This window comes from Pyrgilauda ruficollis, unplaced genomic scaffold, assembly GCF_017590135.1.
Source record: "Pyrgilauda ruficollis isolate IOZ18807 unplaced genomic scaffold, ASM1759013v1 scaffold6, whole genome shotgun sequence".
Lineage (NCBI taxonomy): Eukaryota > Metazoa > Chordata > Aves > Passeriformes > Passeridae > Pyrgilauda > Pyrgilauda ruficollis.
In genome coordinates this window covers 6,375,125-6,391,142 of record NW_024527710.1, presented here as the reverse complement: position 1 = coordinate 6,391,142, position 16,018 = coordinate 6,375,125, and the positions used below count along the sequence as shown (strand labels likewise).

The window sequence follows — 16,018 nt, the reverse complement described above, 5'->3', positions numbered from 1 at the left end:
TCGGTGTCCTTTGCAACAGTAATATCAAGTATTTAATGGTGTCACAAGGTCAGTGTCTCAAAATTGGAAGTCATGGCCCTTTCTTTTCAAATGGTTAACTTGGGACCATTGTGGAAAACCCAGTAATCTGTGTTCCCTCCGTTGCCAAGTGAGAAATAATGATAGATACTGATTTTTAGTTTTTTTTCCCCTATATATCTGTCTTGGCTATTAGTTTTTGTCTACACCACAATGTCCAGCTACCAAGTGCTTCAAAAACACCAGTCTTTCTTCCTACATGAAAGATGAATTTGTCAGACTTGAGTTGCACTTTCCCTTCAAATTTGCTCCCAGGGCCAAAACTTGGGCTCATCCATGTCCTAAAACTCCTGGCTTTGTTTTCTGTATTGTCTCCTTCATTTTTAAATCTCCCTGTTGAAACCTCTGAAATACCACTGCAATTAACCTAATGTTGACCTTGCTCTTGCTGCAAGCCTACACCATTTTCTCTTCTTGTGACTTTCCCAGTATCCTTATTTTCTTAGTCTTCAGGAGAAGTTCTTCATATTTCTAAAACTGTAGCTGCTGGAGACAGATTGCTGCTTTAGTACTCAGACAGTGGGGTCTGCTACCCTTAGAACTCCTCCCTTAACCCTATTATTTTTATGTTATTTTCTTCCTGCTTCTCTCAGAAATTATAATACACAGACGTATCATAGAATGATGGAAGAATCATTAAGTCCAACCATAAAGCTCACCCTGCCGAGTCCCCCACTGAACCATGTCCCTGAGCATCACATCTGCAATCTGATGCTGAACAAATGCCCCAACTGCATTTGCAAGGGGTCCTCCTGTTTCTGCAGTGTCTGCTTGTGTCTGCCAAGATGGTGCCATTTGCAAGGTGTCTGCCAAGACAGTGCTTCGTGTAAAACATTCAGCCTGCAGCTGTGCTTCTCTGGTGTAGATGTGGAAATGATTTCCAGAGCTACAGCTGTCAAGTACCGCTCAGATGTTGCAGAAGAGCATGTTTTCTAAGATTAGGTGTAAAAAGTATTTAAAAGTCAAAACCCTAATTTTAAAACGAAATCAAATATGTCAGGCCTTGCAAAAAGACACTGAAAAATTTGAGACAAACCAGAGTTTTTAAATCCTTGGTAAATTTAGTGGATATATCCAGGTACATTCTTTCTACAGGAGGTACCAATGGTCCAAATGAATCCTTGATGAAACAGGACTTTTTCAAGGAATTCCAAGTTAAAAGACCAGGAAGAATGAGGGAATTTTACCTCTAAAAATTGAATATGAGCATTACATTGTAAGGTTTCCTTGGTAACAAAAAGAAGATAAATCCTTTTGTTCTGTGTTAGTGCATTAGGGAGAGATTTCATCTACACTCATCCCAATTTGTGCTAACTGTTCAAACTGTAGTTGTCTCCCCTTTTGTGCCATGATACCCATCATTAAGTATTATTGGATCACTGCAGGAAGAGATGGATGTTGTGAGTATGGACAGAACAGAAACTCAGAGAGTAGCATCACCAAGGGCTTGAAGTAATAGGAAACTAGTGCAACACCAAGAATCTACAAGAAAGTCATGCAGCAAATTAGGTAAATTGGGTCTGTACTAGTATATCAAATCTGATAGACTACAGATGAATGAAAATGTGGTTGTACAAGTAAAGACAATATAATGGGGACCAGATAGCATATTTCTTAACCACAGGTATTTTGCTATATTTTTTTGTCATGTCTGTTATCATTTTCAAGGTATAAATTTATAAATGACTGTGTAAACATTTCATTTTCAATTGAATGGGGTTTGGCAGGGTCAACAGAGTACTAACTAACACAATAGCTGGAGTCACCTATAGGTAATTAGGTGACTCTTAGTACCTTCCCTGCTATTCACTGAAGCACAAGAAGAGGTAGAGATCAGTAATAAGCAGAAGGTAGGAAAATTGTGATTTGCACAGGTTTCTGATCTCTGTTGTTTTACATAGCAGCTCTGTGTATGACACCTTTTGACAATAAAGGCGGGCACGTAGATTTTCATGTGTCCAACTAAATTGAAATACCTGACCTATAAAAATATACATTTAACTGAAAAATCCGTGCAGCTGATTTCTGAAATGACTTGGATGCCAGAGGGGAGAATGAAACCTTTTTCAGAAGTGGCACATCATTTGGGCATTACAATTAACACAATTGTAAATCTAAGGTTAGAGTTGTATTTTGGGTGGGGATATTTTTGATTTGGCTTGGTTTAGTTTTATTTTTTAAAATAACTTATTTTATGCCTGCCTAGAATAGAAACCTGTTGGCAAGGAATACTAGATAGCTTGTATGCTTTCTCTAAATCTGCTCTTCACTGATAGTTGGGGAAAGAAAGTTACTATTCCCCTGCTGTCCTACAGCAATTGTGTTAAGTTTTTTATAGACATCACACTGCTAAACAGGTGTTAAGTTTTACTCCAGTTGTGTCTTCATTTTTAGTAACACATAGGATACATAACTGTTTAAATCAACTGTTAGGAACTGCGTGCAACAAATGTAAATTAATTATACCTCAATTTGAGTCTTTGGATTTACTTCTTATTGCTCTTTTCTCTTATTTTGTTAATTTTAATGACTGTCTTCAGCTGACAGCAAGAAGAACCTATTCTTAATAAAAAAGCAGGCAGAAGAGGTTTTGCTTTTCTCCTCAGTATATCAAGCCTAGTGAAAAAGTCAAAATAGCATCTCACATTGTAAAAGTGGCTTTTTTGGAGTTGGACAAAAACTACATAGCTTCACCCCTGCTGCTTAGAACAATAGGTTAATAACCTTGACATGGGGTTTGTTCCTCTTCTCTGTTGCAGCCTGTTAATCATCACTGCCATTACTTTGCAGAGCAAAGTGCTCTGCAAGGCAGAGCCTGCAGATGCCACCACCCTCCACTCTCCGAACGAGACACATCAGGTGGTGGCAGCTCTCATGTGTCTTCGTGCAGCTCAGGAGAATGGCCGAGCAGATTAAGTTCCCCCAGGTCATTAAAGACAAAATGACCTGCTTTCTAAAAGCTAAATATATTCCTTGAAGTGATGTGTTCGGTTGTTTCTTAGTTTTCAACCACCTTCTTTCCCAGACTTCCTGCACTGTCTGAAGTTTCTTGGTGCATTCTTAAATATGCTGACTTATTTTCAAAAATTTGCTTGAAGAGAAAAGCTCTTAGAAGTTATCTGCAATGTTTTTAATTTCTTTTTGTGAGAGGTGGTTTAAAGTCTTTCTCTTACAATGTGAGATTACTTATATATTTCTATGTAGTACTACCATGCTGTGTATGTCATTTTTTAATCATGGGTGATAGGCTTTGAAATTGATTTTAATGGATAGCATGAAAATTGTATTAACTAAAGTTGTGTAATGACAGCAGAATTATTTTATCACAGGGTGCAATACCAAATATGTTCTGAAAATTGTTACCTCACAACTGAACTTCAAAGAGTTTAATCTGACACTGATTTTTTTACTTCTGAGACAAAACTGTCCTAAACATTACAGGGTTTGAGTATTAATTGCAATAATGCTAATACCCATTTTGATGTTTAAATATGTATTAATTAGCAGAGTGTATTAGGAGATGGATTGTAATAATTGGATGTCCCCTGCATCATTCTCCATCCCCATGAGCTCTCTGTTCCCGAGGACCTGATTCAGCAGGCCTTGCCTGACACTTGTGCAAGTGATTGCAAATGCTTTTGACAAATGTTAATTGGGAAGCACTAGAAGGCTGGATGCATTGTAATCAAAAGCAAATTAGAGCAGTTTCACAAGATGTCAGGCAAGCACTTGCAGAACAGATCTGAGGGTTTCAATAGTCGCTGGCTACACCACAAGTTCAGCACAATTACACAGGCTGTGTTCAAGCAGCCAAGAATGAGACTGAAGAGAAGACAGGCTCTGCAGAAGTTTGTGAGCAGGAGAGGGATGATAGGAACATCTTTGCCTTTAGTCTTGAAAAAACAGATCATGATGATGAAAACTTCGCCCTAAATTCATGTAAAAAAAAAAATAATATTCTAAACCTCTAATGTAAGTGAAACATAACTGAAAAAGGGTTTTGAGAAAATTGTAATTTGTCAAACAGCTGAAGCTTAATATTTTACAAAACACTGATTTACAAAACAGCTGCTGAAAAAAATGAGACTGCTCTTTATTTTGGTTTTATTTTATTTATGATTTAATTTAGAGAAGCTGATTGTCCAGTAAGTCAAGAATGCAACGGCCTAGCAGAACAAGAAAAAAAGAGAAAGAAAAAAGCCAAAAATATTTTTCGTGAGCTTATTTTTTCTCAGCACAAGCCTCTGTACTGTTCTGTGCCTGTAAAGCATTTTGAACACTAATGAATATTTGGAAATAATGATAATGGTTGCAGTTGCTTTACTCACCTGCGTTGTTTTTCCATATACCTGTGAAGGTGTTGCACAGCCATTCCAGACTGCACTAGCATTAATTTATATTATCTCTCCAAAGCCTGAAAACCCTGGTATGGCTCGGGCTGTACCTCAGCAGCTCCAGCCATGAGTTCCTGCTGTGGGTCAGTGGCAGGAGCAGCTGCACATCCTGAGCAGGAGGGATTTGGCCTAAGCCTGTCCTGGTGTTTCACGGAAGATGAAAACTCAGTCCTTGCCACTGGCTTGTACGAGTTATGTCTTCATACCTGCTCTATCAAAAAAGGATGTTAAAGCCCCGAATGTTCAAAGAGCAGAACGCCATGTACCTGCTGGGTGCTGCCTCTGCTTGGAGCTAATCGGGCATGCAGCTCTCTCAAGCAGCACGACTGCTGGGTAGGAAGATGTTATCGTAATTATTGCCCTGGAAGGTGTGTGCTGGGTGACTTGAAATTTGGGGGTCTGTTTTTCAAAAATGGTCTCGTTAGTTACAGCCCGCTGCCTTTGTTGTTGAAGCTGGACTACATTGTTCATGGCACACTGATTCAAATGATTCTATCTATTGAGTTGTTCCTGCTGCAAATGTGATTAAGTAATCTTTAATTGCTTTGAGCGTGTTTGTTGTGTACTGATAATTCCCTAGTATGCCTTTCAGCTTTTAGAAATGTAACTATCAATTTTTATTACAGAGGAGATTATTTGGAGAATGTGCTGAAATGTCATAACAGGATGAGCTGGGAGTAAAAAAAGAAAAAAAAACCCCAAAAAATTTCAAAGTTATATCTTAAGCATCCAGAATAGCAATAAGAGTAATATTAAGATAAAGGAAAGGAGACGCCAGAGAATCCTCGAAAGCTACATAAATAGTTTTTAAATAACATTTTTTGTATATAATTCTGAAGTAATTTATTTTATTATTACTCTGTTTTTTCCCTGTGCAGTGCCTACCACAGCAGTGACAATAACTTCTTCAGCAGAGGTTTACAAAACCACAGTGTCAACCACTAGCACTACGTCACAGAGAGGTCCCATAAGCACAACATCAGCTGGAGGAACAAAGGAAGGAAGCAGAGGACCCAAACCACTGCCACCCATTTCCACAACCAAAATCCCTCCTGTGACAAGTTTTTTTCCTTTGCCAGAGAGATTCTGTGAACCGACTGAGGCCAGGGGGATTAGCTGGCCTCAAACACAAAGAGGAATGATGGTTGAACGCCCTTGCCCCAAAGGAACACGAGGTATTGCCTTTATATCTTGATGTCAAGCAGACATTTCAAAAGCAATATGCAGCTCTCTCGTAATGAATATTTTTTAATCTCAGGCTCTCTGTCCCATGATTTTTTTGTTACCCAGGGAGTGCAGTATCTACAGGCAATGGTCAAGTTAAAATCTGCAATCGTCATTTGAGCATAGCCACAGAATTACCTTGCGCTTGCACTTGTGTGAATCCAGGTCAAATTTTAGGGCATTGCTTGAGAACTGTTGTGAAATATGCTTACAGCTGCCTTTCTCATTATCAACTCCCCTCTGGATGAGCTCCAGGAAAAATCAAGGGCTTTTTGTTTGTTTGCAGAAAACGTCTGGTACTTTTCACTGACTTTTTTTTTATTGCTCTTTGTGATCTACATTATTTCCTTACGTTTTTGTCAATTATTGTCAAGTACTACCATTAGCAGCATTCAGGATTGAATGTTGTTTAGGAGCACAGTGTAGCCAATTTCCTGAATGCATGCAGAAAAATGGTTTCCATTTCACTGTAGTTTTCTACATCTGTTGTAGGAACTGCCTCGTATCTCTGCGTGGTCTTAACGGGAATGTGGAACCCCAAAGGCCCTGATCTTAGCAACTGTACCTCACACTGGGTAAATCAGCTGGCTCAGAAGGTTGGTTGAAACCTTTTAATCTGGCATACACTGGTGATTAAGGATTTTAACTCTGAGCATTAATATTTCAGTTTGTTGAAGTTGTCTTTATTACTCTGTGTTCATTAAAGAAGGAGTTATGTGTACTCCATGTGCGAAGTACTGGCCAACAGTTATGTTCTTATGTGTGTTTTAGTATGGCCTCTCTAAATTCTTATGTTGAATTTGTGATTGCATGTTCTCATCACTATTTGAAACAAAGTAGCTTTGCTTTGTTTTCAAAAACCAAAAGAATATTTGCTTAAAAAATCAAATACTGTACAACACATAGCAAAACCTCTGATATACAGCAAGGGGTTTTTTATTCAGTAGAAATGACACTGTAATAAATAGATTTTTGTCTGAGTGCATTGATAACAGTATGATTAGACCGCAGAACCACTTTCTGTGTTTTCCTTTCCTATTGAGATTTACAAAGTTTATGAAAACTGGATAATTTGTTGTCAGTACAAGGCTACTTGACTTTCAAATGCCTCAAGCACTGGTATGAACAAACAGATTTCTTACTGTCTGATAATGCAGTAAAATAAAAGTGAGGATGAACAGAAGATCGAGCCCAAAAGTCTCACTCAGATTTCTGGTTTTGATGGCTGTTAAGAACTGCTTTTGTGTGTCACGGATCTAAGAACCTTTAATCTTCTGAGATAAAGAGAACGTTATTGGTCTCAATTAGTTACAGATTTCAATGTATGTGCAAATGGTTATTTCACCACAACAAAGGTACACAGGGAATTGGAATCAGGAGCCGCAAGCAGAACAAGGGACCCTGCTGAGATAATAGAAACTGTCATTTCAGATCAGAAGTGGAGAAAATGCTGCTAGTCTGGCCAATGAACTGGCTAAACACACCAAAGGACCAGTCTTTGCTGGCGATGTTAGTTCATCAGTGAGGCTGATGGAACAGCTCGTGGACATTTTGGATGCTCAGCTTCAGGAACTACGGCCCAGTGAAAAAGACTCCGCTGGAAGGAGTTATAACAAGGTACACACCTCCCATCACCTCCTCCTGCTGGGATAACAATTGCTCTTGGGTTTGGTATTTTTTTCCTTTCAGAAATATTAATCTATACTTTGTTCCTGCATGTGTACAGTTCTGGAATAAGCGTATGAGAGAAAACAGCAGTAAATACACAGCAGAAAGTTGTAATTACCTTCTTTAGGGAATAAGATATAATTCACAATAGCTGACTGGTCCTAAAATACATAGCTGTGTCCCATATTAAAATCTGGAATACATTATAACTAGTGTGAGGGAAATGAGTATTAGCTCTCAGAAATTCTGTAACAAATCAGCATGTTTATCCAGTGATCCTTTTAACCCTGAACATGTAATAAAATCAGTGGAATTCTGCATAGGTGCAGGGTTTTATTTTAATCCAACTTCCTGCAGAATAATAGCACTTTCTTAGACTTCTAAAGACACCAACATGACTTATAATTGATCTTTAGAAAAAGGCCTTACTGCACATAACTAAAACGTGAATTAATGTTTTCTCTGGAAACATGTTCCAAGAAACATTTCAGAAAAAATATGTCTTTGTGGTTTAAATACAAATTACAGTGTTATTACCTTTCCTCTTTTTCTCAGAGGAAATGCTATATTTCTCAGCCTCTTCCTTGCATGAGCCAAGTCAGCAAGCCACAAATGAAATATTTTTTTGTCCTCCTTTGGAGAGAGAGATCCGTGCACTTCTCTGTTATTTTGGCAATAGTTTTATTTACAGTCCCTAGATGCCCTTAAAATAGTTTTCCCAGAGACAGATCAAGTGCCCACACACAGATTTTTTCCTTTGACCTTTTCATACAAACCCCACCATTTGGGCAAAAGATATCTAGACCCCTGAGTAAAGGTTGCTGTGCTGCTTTTGGCTCGGGTAGAGTTAATTTTCTTCACGGTGGCTAGCATGGAGCTACGTTTTGGATTTGTGCTGCAATAAATCTTTCATATCTTCGGTAAAAAGATGTTTTTGTTAATGCTGAGCAGCACTTTCACAGCATTTTCTTCTTTTCTTGCTGCTGCCCTGTCAAGGAATTTGGGAGTGCATGGGAATTTGGGAGGGACACAGCTGGGACCTCTGAGCCCAGCTGACCAAGGGTGTATTCCATACATGTGATGTGACATCATATTCAGCATATAAAGCTGGTGGGAATTAGGAAGAACTGGAGGACTTTGAAGTTGTGGTGTTTGTCTTCCCAAGTAACTATTCCATGTGATGGAGCTTGGCTTTTCCGGGAATGGCTGAACACCTGCCTACCCATGGGAAGCAGTGAATTAATTCCCTGGTTTATTTTATTTTGTTTTACCTATTGAATTGTGTCTGTCTCAACTCGTGGATTTTGTCAGTTTTACCCTTGTGATTCTTTCCCCAATCCTGCTGGTGAGCAAATGAGCAAGCGGCTGTGTGGTCTTTGGTTGCCAGCTGGGCTTAAACCACAGCTGGGAAAAAACATTTCCTGTGTGATGTTCTTTTGTAGTCATCATGGAGAGAAACTAGATTTATGTCCAGGCTGTCATTCAAAATCAGGATTTGAAACACCAGAGTATTTTTTTTTTCTCTTTCTGAAGTTTTCCAGAATCTTTCTAACTTCTGATTTTCTTTTTCCTTATTAAAAAGCTCCAAAAACGAGAGAAGACGTGCAGGGCTTACCTTAAGGTATATCTCCTGTGCTGTCACCCTGCTTTCTCCCTGCTTCAGCAACCTGCCACGCTTTATCATCTTGCTGCATGATCCTATGTATTTCAGTCTTTGATAAATGTGTATTGTGCCCCATATCAACTTTACAAATGTTGGCTTTGCACAGGTATAACACTCAGAAAAAAAAAAATCAAAGTTCATACCTCTTGTACTTTAACCCGTTTGAAACTAAAAGAGCAGAAGGGATAATTATCTGAATTGGAAGTACATCTCTCTTGTAAAAAAATTTTGGGCAGGGGTAAAAAACTTGCAACTCAAAGAAATTAGTTCACTTGGGTAGAATTTTATATCAAAGACTGTTTAGAGTTAATTTGCTTGCAAGAAAAAGATACATTATGTAGCTTGCTTTGTGTGTATTCTTATGCCTAGTAAAATCACTCCTTCTTACAGTTTTAAGAATTGTTACAATTCAGTGACTTGAGGATACAATGCAAAGACAAACATTTCTCTAACTTCACTAGTAAAATGTCTGCCACGTGTCCCATTAACCAGGCTATATAGAAGGCGTGTAACACATTGCTACCTGATTTCCAGATCCTTTCATCAGCTATAGAATGGTTGCCTGTAGTGGCCAGCTCCTTTGCTGCAGTACAATGCCAGTAATGTCACCTCGCCCTTATAACGGGGAGAAAAAAGTCCTAGAACAGACATGTCTGGCTCTGAAAGGTTTTGTTGCAGATTTTTTCAAAACCTCTTTAAAAATACTGATTGTTACTTGTATCCTCTGAGATGAAATGTAAGAATTATTTTTGGAAAGAATTTTGAAATACTTTCCAACATAATAAAATTCAGACTCTTACTGAAAAGAGATTTCTCTGTACAGGGCACCTCTGTCCTTTATCCTAAAGCCCTGAAAGTGGATGGGAGATGTCCAGTTATACTGAAATTTGACAAAAAAAGAGATCTGGCGAGAAATTCGCTTCTCAAGCAATAATAGTTGTAATAGTTTATATTAGAAAATGTATTTTAATAGTAAAGGGTAATCCAGCAGATATGGTTTGGGTAGAGTGGGTTTTTCTGCTTCCTTTTCATTAGCAAACAGGATCGTGAGAAGAGCAGCAACAGGGCTTCTCTGACAACTGTGTCACAGGGGCTGTGGGGTTTTTCCCATCCATTTGCCTCTCTCTGAGAGGAGAAGCACATCAGAAATACTACTGGGCAGGTGATGTTTTTCCACAAGGAAAATGCAGAGTTAGGTTATGCCATAATAAGCAAAAAGCGTATCGTATCAGTGAATGCATACCGTCAGTGCTGTATGGCAATACATGAGAAACCAGAGCAGAACCTTAATTTCCAACTGGTGTCATTTTCTGTAGGTCTCAAATGGGCTTCTCTGCTTAGATAAGACTAATAAACCTCTTGAAATTACAAATCAAAAGCTGACTTACACTATGCAAATGAAGCGAGTTCCCACTTTGTGATAGAGAATTCATTTGTACCTCAGATTAGAGGCTCCAATCTGTATTTCTTAGTGACTAATGAATCTGGCCTCTGCAGACCAATTTCTGTTCCACTCTAGTTAATGGCTGCAGCAGTATCAGTGCGAGCATTTTGACTATTCTCCCATTAGAGAAAGAAAAAAGGCTTTAAAGCCACTTCGAAGTATCTTCCACCTGTCAGGAAGGTCGTGGTGGCTCACAATGCAGACAGAAAGAGGATATTGAAATGGATTAGGCTAATTAATCTTGCTCTGACAATAGCCTTGACCAAGTTTTCCCATTCGTTTGTTTGCACAATATAGTACTCCAGACTGACATCTTTCTGTTTGTATAATGTGTTCTGTTTCCATTTCCAATGCTTTTAAATTGATCAAACAAATTATATATATGCTTAATGACACATTAGGAATAGGTAAATGGGACAGAGTAAACAGGGTGTTACAGCAGTGCCTGCTGTACTCAGTGCACAGCACACTCGGTGCACAGAGCGTTATGCATTAATGTAAAAGCCTGCCTTCAATTGATTACCTGATTACTCTGATTGGATTATTTTGTAAAATAATGTAATCATGTCACTGAATTATTCTTCTTCCTTGTTTATTACTACCTTATATGCAGCTCAGTGAACCTTAAAGCATGATGATAGAGTTGTTACAAGTAAAACTTTTTGAAATAGCAGCTTTTATTCAGCTTTACAGTTTTGCCGTCGCTAACAGGAACGGTCAGTGGACATCTTGTTTGCTCTATTGATTTCCTTTTCTAACTGACCTTTGTGCAGGAATGGGAGTTGGTAATCCTTCTAAGTATCTATGAACAGGTACAGGAAAAGGAGGGGGAGTGAGAGTGGCCAAAACTAATTTATATCCACTGAGTCAGCTTCATTTCGTGCCTCCTGTAATAAAGAAGGTCTATTTGTTATAGACAAGTAGTTTATAGTACTATGGCTGCACTAGTGGGGCTCAGTTTCCAGAGGACTATTATTGTCATTTTAGCCTAAACTGCAGAGTGCTAATTTTGGCGTTAGCATTTTTAAATAGAAGTTATACATTTTGACATTAAGATGAAAGCTTCAGGCAAGACTTCTGGCATTTATTTTTACATTTTTCAGCACATTAATAATACCATACTTATATCTGATACAAAACAAGTCAAATTTGCATGTTTACTGCTTAGAGACCACACAATGCTAGTGGCTAGCTGCGCTTCTATTCATGCTAATCCAACAAACGGATGGAAAATATTTTAATGTTGCAAATAGTGTTCTTGTGCCATTAAATCACAGTAAATCATTCTGACAGTTAAGTATTATAATTGTCGCCGTATAACATTGGGAATTTTCCCCAGCTGCCTAGGGCTTCAGACCTAATGATAGTTTTCTAATGAATGCAGGCAGTTGTGGATACAGTGGACAACTTGCTCAGGCCTGAAGCTCTGGAGTCCTGGAAGGACATGAACTCTTCAGAACAAGCCCACGCAGCCACAATGTTACTTGATACATTAGAAGAAGGGGCTTTTGTCTTGGCTGATAACCTTGTAGAACCAAGCAGAGTCTCAATGCCCACAGAAAATATTGGTAAGTAAACTTCTTTTTGAGCATAAGTTAAAGTGCTGTGTATTGCTTTACACAAAAGGAGGAAAAAGTACTCCAGATAGCGACATACTTTCTGAAGGCTGAGCTGTGCAATGTTTGATGGAAAGGTGAGTGCTCCAAAGCAGGGAAAACACACTTTTCTTGTTTGAAATTAGCCTTCTTCTTTATTGTCATTAGTACATTATAAAATGGAAAGTAGTTGATGTTACAAAGTTGATTTATCTCTGAAAAATCATTAACAGAATGCGTGGATTTGAAGAGCGCTTAAAAGGCAGAGTATGGATTTTTTGAGGTAACTGCTTTCTGTAGAGCTGCAGAAAATATATTCCTGTTAAATGTAAACTGTTCCTAATAAATTTAAATTACTTTTTTTGCAATGTACTGTGCCAGTTAAATATTTTAGGCACTCAGCATAGGCCAAATGTTTATATTAAACATGACTGCCTTCAGGTAAAAATGTGTTCAGTGAACTACATCTCCCATAATGCAGAATAGCTATGCTCCAGAGACTGCAAAATAGCTGGAGATAGTTGGAGCGTAATTTAGAATTTAAGTGGTGACAGAGAAATGAAGGGGTTTGGTATTAGAAATGTGCAAATATTGTTGCACAGGATGTGCTAAAGCAAAAATCATTGCTATGCATAAAATTAAAATTCCTTATTACAGAGATTAATGTAGTCTTAGGAAGGTACAAGGAACCTGAAAGTCTGCTAATATGCAGAGTACCAAGATAGAGACTTGGAACAGACTGCAGAAATGAGACTTTTCACGTTTCAGTGTCTGCATATTGGTAGCTGTAGATGATTCCGCCTAGTTTTTAATTGAGTAGGAAGATGGGGAAAGGATGGGGAAAAGTCTCACAGCTTGTTATCAAAGGAACTGCACCAGTTGTTTTGAAGGAATGTGGGTAGAATCACAGATCTGCCTTTGGATGCACACAAGCAGTTCCATGGAGATGAGTAGACACTGAATATTACTTCTTGTGATAAGCTGTCTTCATGACATAGTGACACTTCCCTGATGCCATGCAAGACTGAGTTGCTAGTACACATATGTATGTATGACTTGAAGAAAGAGAAGTGATTTCCTAATTTCATACTTTTTGTCAGTCTGTAGTTCAGAGCTGTAGCTAGACTGGTTTAATATAACACAGATTTTGTCAACCAATTGTCCATGTTCACCTATATGATTTTATCTATCCAAGAAAATCCAGCATTCAATGGTAATCCCATAAAAATTTCCGGATATGAAATATGTTATAAAAGTAATACTGAGTGGCATCTTATTTTTCAACTTAAATGCTTATTAGCAGAACTAATAAAATTGTTTCCTATAAATATACAGAATTAGATGTAGAAAAAAAAATTGGAAATAATTTTTAGCTATGCATACTGATTTAGCTAAATACGTGGCATGAGTATACTTAGGTATTTTTTGCTGACTGTTTAAAAAACTCTAAATCAATACTTAAAGTTCTAAATTTGTCAGCAGAGGATACTGCATAGACATTAAGATCTTCAAAACTAACATTTTTTTGCAACATGTATGTAGTATCTTTAAGTGGATGTTTTGTGGGCACAAATTTGAGCAAGGTTTGATGTCGTGTTATCACTAATAAAATGCTGTCATTTTAGCAGTGTGCATTAGATTTAGTTAAAGAAGCTATGTCTGGGTGATTGAAGCATGCAGTGCAAATCTGCCTTACAGACAGCCATATGAGAAAACTAAATAAAGACTGGGGGAAAAGATTGTCGTCAGGCATATCATAATCTGGCCAAGAGACTTTCTCTGCATTCTCCTTTCTTAAATTTTTTTTTTCCTCTGTTCTGCTTAGTTTTGGATGTTGCAGTGCTTTCTACTGAGGGCCAAGTGCAGGACTTGCGATTTCCTCAGGCTGGTAAAGGAGGCAACTGGATTCAGCTCTCTGCACGAACCATGAAACAGAACAGCAGGAACGGTGAGCCTTGGGCACGGAACAGTGGAACTCCATTAACTTCTATAAAACCTACCTTACCTAGTTAAAATATCAAAACAAAACACCACAAAGCTGCTCTCTGTGGCTTTTTTTTTTGATGATCATGGGTACCTTGTTGTTTTTCTTCAAGTCTGTGGCCTGAAAATACCTCTCAGTTTACTGATGCTTAATTGTCATTAGAGTGCAGGTTGCTGTAGTCCTCAGTGGAGTGATGATGGGCTTTTTTTCCCCCTTTTGTAGGACTAGCCAAACTGGTTTTCATTATTTACAAAAGTTTGGGTCGTTTCCTCAGTACTGAAAATGCAACCATAAAGTTAGGCAGTGACTTGGCGGGGCAGAACAGCACGATCGCCGTCAACTCCCACGTCATCGCGGCCTCCATCAACAAGGAGTCGAGCCGGGTGTACCTGACTGATCCTGTGCATTTCACACTGGAACACATTGATGTGAGTTATGCTAATGAGTCAATGGGAAGGTCACAAAATCAGCAAGAGAGAAACGCAATGCAGAAAAACAACCTTTTTCTCCATTTGAATTTTAAATGTTGGACTAGGTCAGAGATGCGAGTTAAGTCTATGAACATAAAATTAAATGAGCCTGGTTCAGTGATTATTAGAACTTAAGTGTATTCTTAATGAAAGCTAATTCAGTAATCAACATGAAAATGTAAATGACTCATTTGTTTCTAACTGAAAATTAACTCTTACCTTAGTAGAGGGGTAGAAAATAAGATTCTTGATGGTTTGATGTAGTAAGTGTTAAGACTCTTTAACTTTTTACATTAATTATGGACCAAGTTATGAAAGCTTATACAATTTTTTCAAATTGCATTTATTCAGCAAAAATAAAGTATGGTATCTTGATCTGTTATACTTTGAATTTACGTATATTTTATTCGTGGTATTTTGTTTAATGTGTTTCTTTGCTCTTAAGTTTGTCCCTTTCTCTTTTCATGTCTGACATGGGGAAAATAAACAGTCACTACTGTGATAGAGAAAATATGGTTAGATTTTTTTTTCATCAAAATAGATAGGCATTGAGGAGTGAAATTTTTTGTGATACCTATTCATATGACTTTGGCCTGACCAAAGGTGAGAACCAAAGGAGAAAGATCCTGTTTTCAAATTGTCAATTACAGAAAAAAAATATCTTCAGAATAAATTCACAGACCTAACTTTCCAGAAAGCAAAAATAGCTATAATGTACCATCCGTGGATAAAAATTGTAATTGTTTAAGAAGGGGTCTACAGGAATTGAGACTACATTTCAGAGTGCTTTGGACTATAAAGACCCTTTTAAACTAGATGTCTTCCTTGTGCAACATAGTGCACAGCTTTGCTGATGAAAAACTTTATTGTCCAAAACGTGCAAAGTTTAATCTAAATTACTTTTTACACATATTAAACAATTGTTATTGCCATCTTAGTGTGTAAAATCCTCATTTTATGTTTTCCTTTTATCTCCCAGCCTGACAATTATTTCAATGCAAATTGTTCCTTCTGGAACTACTCAGAGAGGACTATGATGGGATACTGGTCAACTCAAGGCTGCAAACTGGTTGACACAAATAAAACTCATACAACGTGTGCCTGCAGTCACCTCACCAACTTTGCAATTCTTATGGCTCGTCGGGAAATTGTGGTAGGTAATGATATTTCCAGCCATCAACAGGGAATAAACTTAAAAGACTTAGCTTTAAATTTTTAGCAAGATCAAAATTGTAGAAGTTTCTTTAGTATTTATGGCTCCTACCCACACTTTCCAAAGCAATTTGCTTTCTGTAGCACTTTTCTTCCACATCCATAAAGTTGCAAGCAAAATAACAGGGAAGAGAAAACAAAGAAGAAAAGAGTTTTCTACAAGCCATATTTTAAAGTTACTGACCAACCTTACAACCATTTTATAGACTCTCCCTCAGTACAGATGGAGAGTGCCTGTTGAGACAGCTGTGCAGGCTGTTCCCTGGAAGCCCAAGTGCCAGCTCTC

The 16,018-nt window shown here is 38.0% G+C and overlaps 1 protein-coding gene across 4 annotated transcripts in view; it reads left to right on the top strand.

Annotated features, from left to right (window-relative positions):
- ADGRL2 (adhesion G protein-coupled receptor L2) overlaps positions 1–16,018 on the top strand; it is a 155,441-nt gene that overhangs the window by 113,373 nt on the left and 26,050 nt on the right. For all 4 annotated transcript variants that reach the window (XM_041483087.1, XM_041483085.1, XM_041483086.1 and 1 more), the window contains exons 6-13: positions 5,351–5,647; positions 6,189–6,292; positions 7,128–7,313; positions 8,947–8,985; positions 11,856–12,039; positions 13,892–14,014; positions 14,273–14,478; positions 15,500–15,673. In XM_041483087.1, coding sequence (XP_041339021.1) covers positions 5,351–5,647; positions 6,189–6,292; positions 7,128–7,313; positions 8,947–8,985; positions 11,856–12,039; positions 13,892–14,014; positions 14,273–14,478; positions 15,500–15,673 — 1,313 coding nt within the window. The remainder of the gene's footprint in view (positions 1–5,350; positions 5,648–6,188; positions 6,293–7,127; positions 7,314–8,946; positions 8,986–11,855; positions 12,040–13,891; positions 14,015–14,272; positions 14,479–15,499; positions 15,674–16,018) is intronic.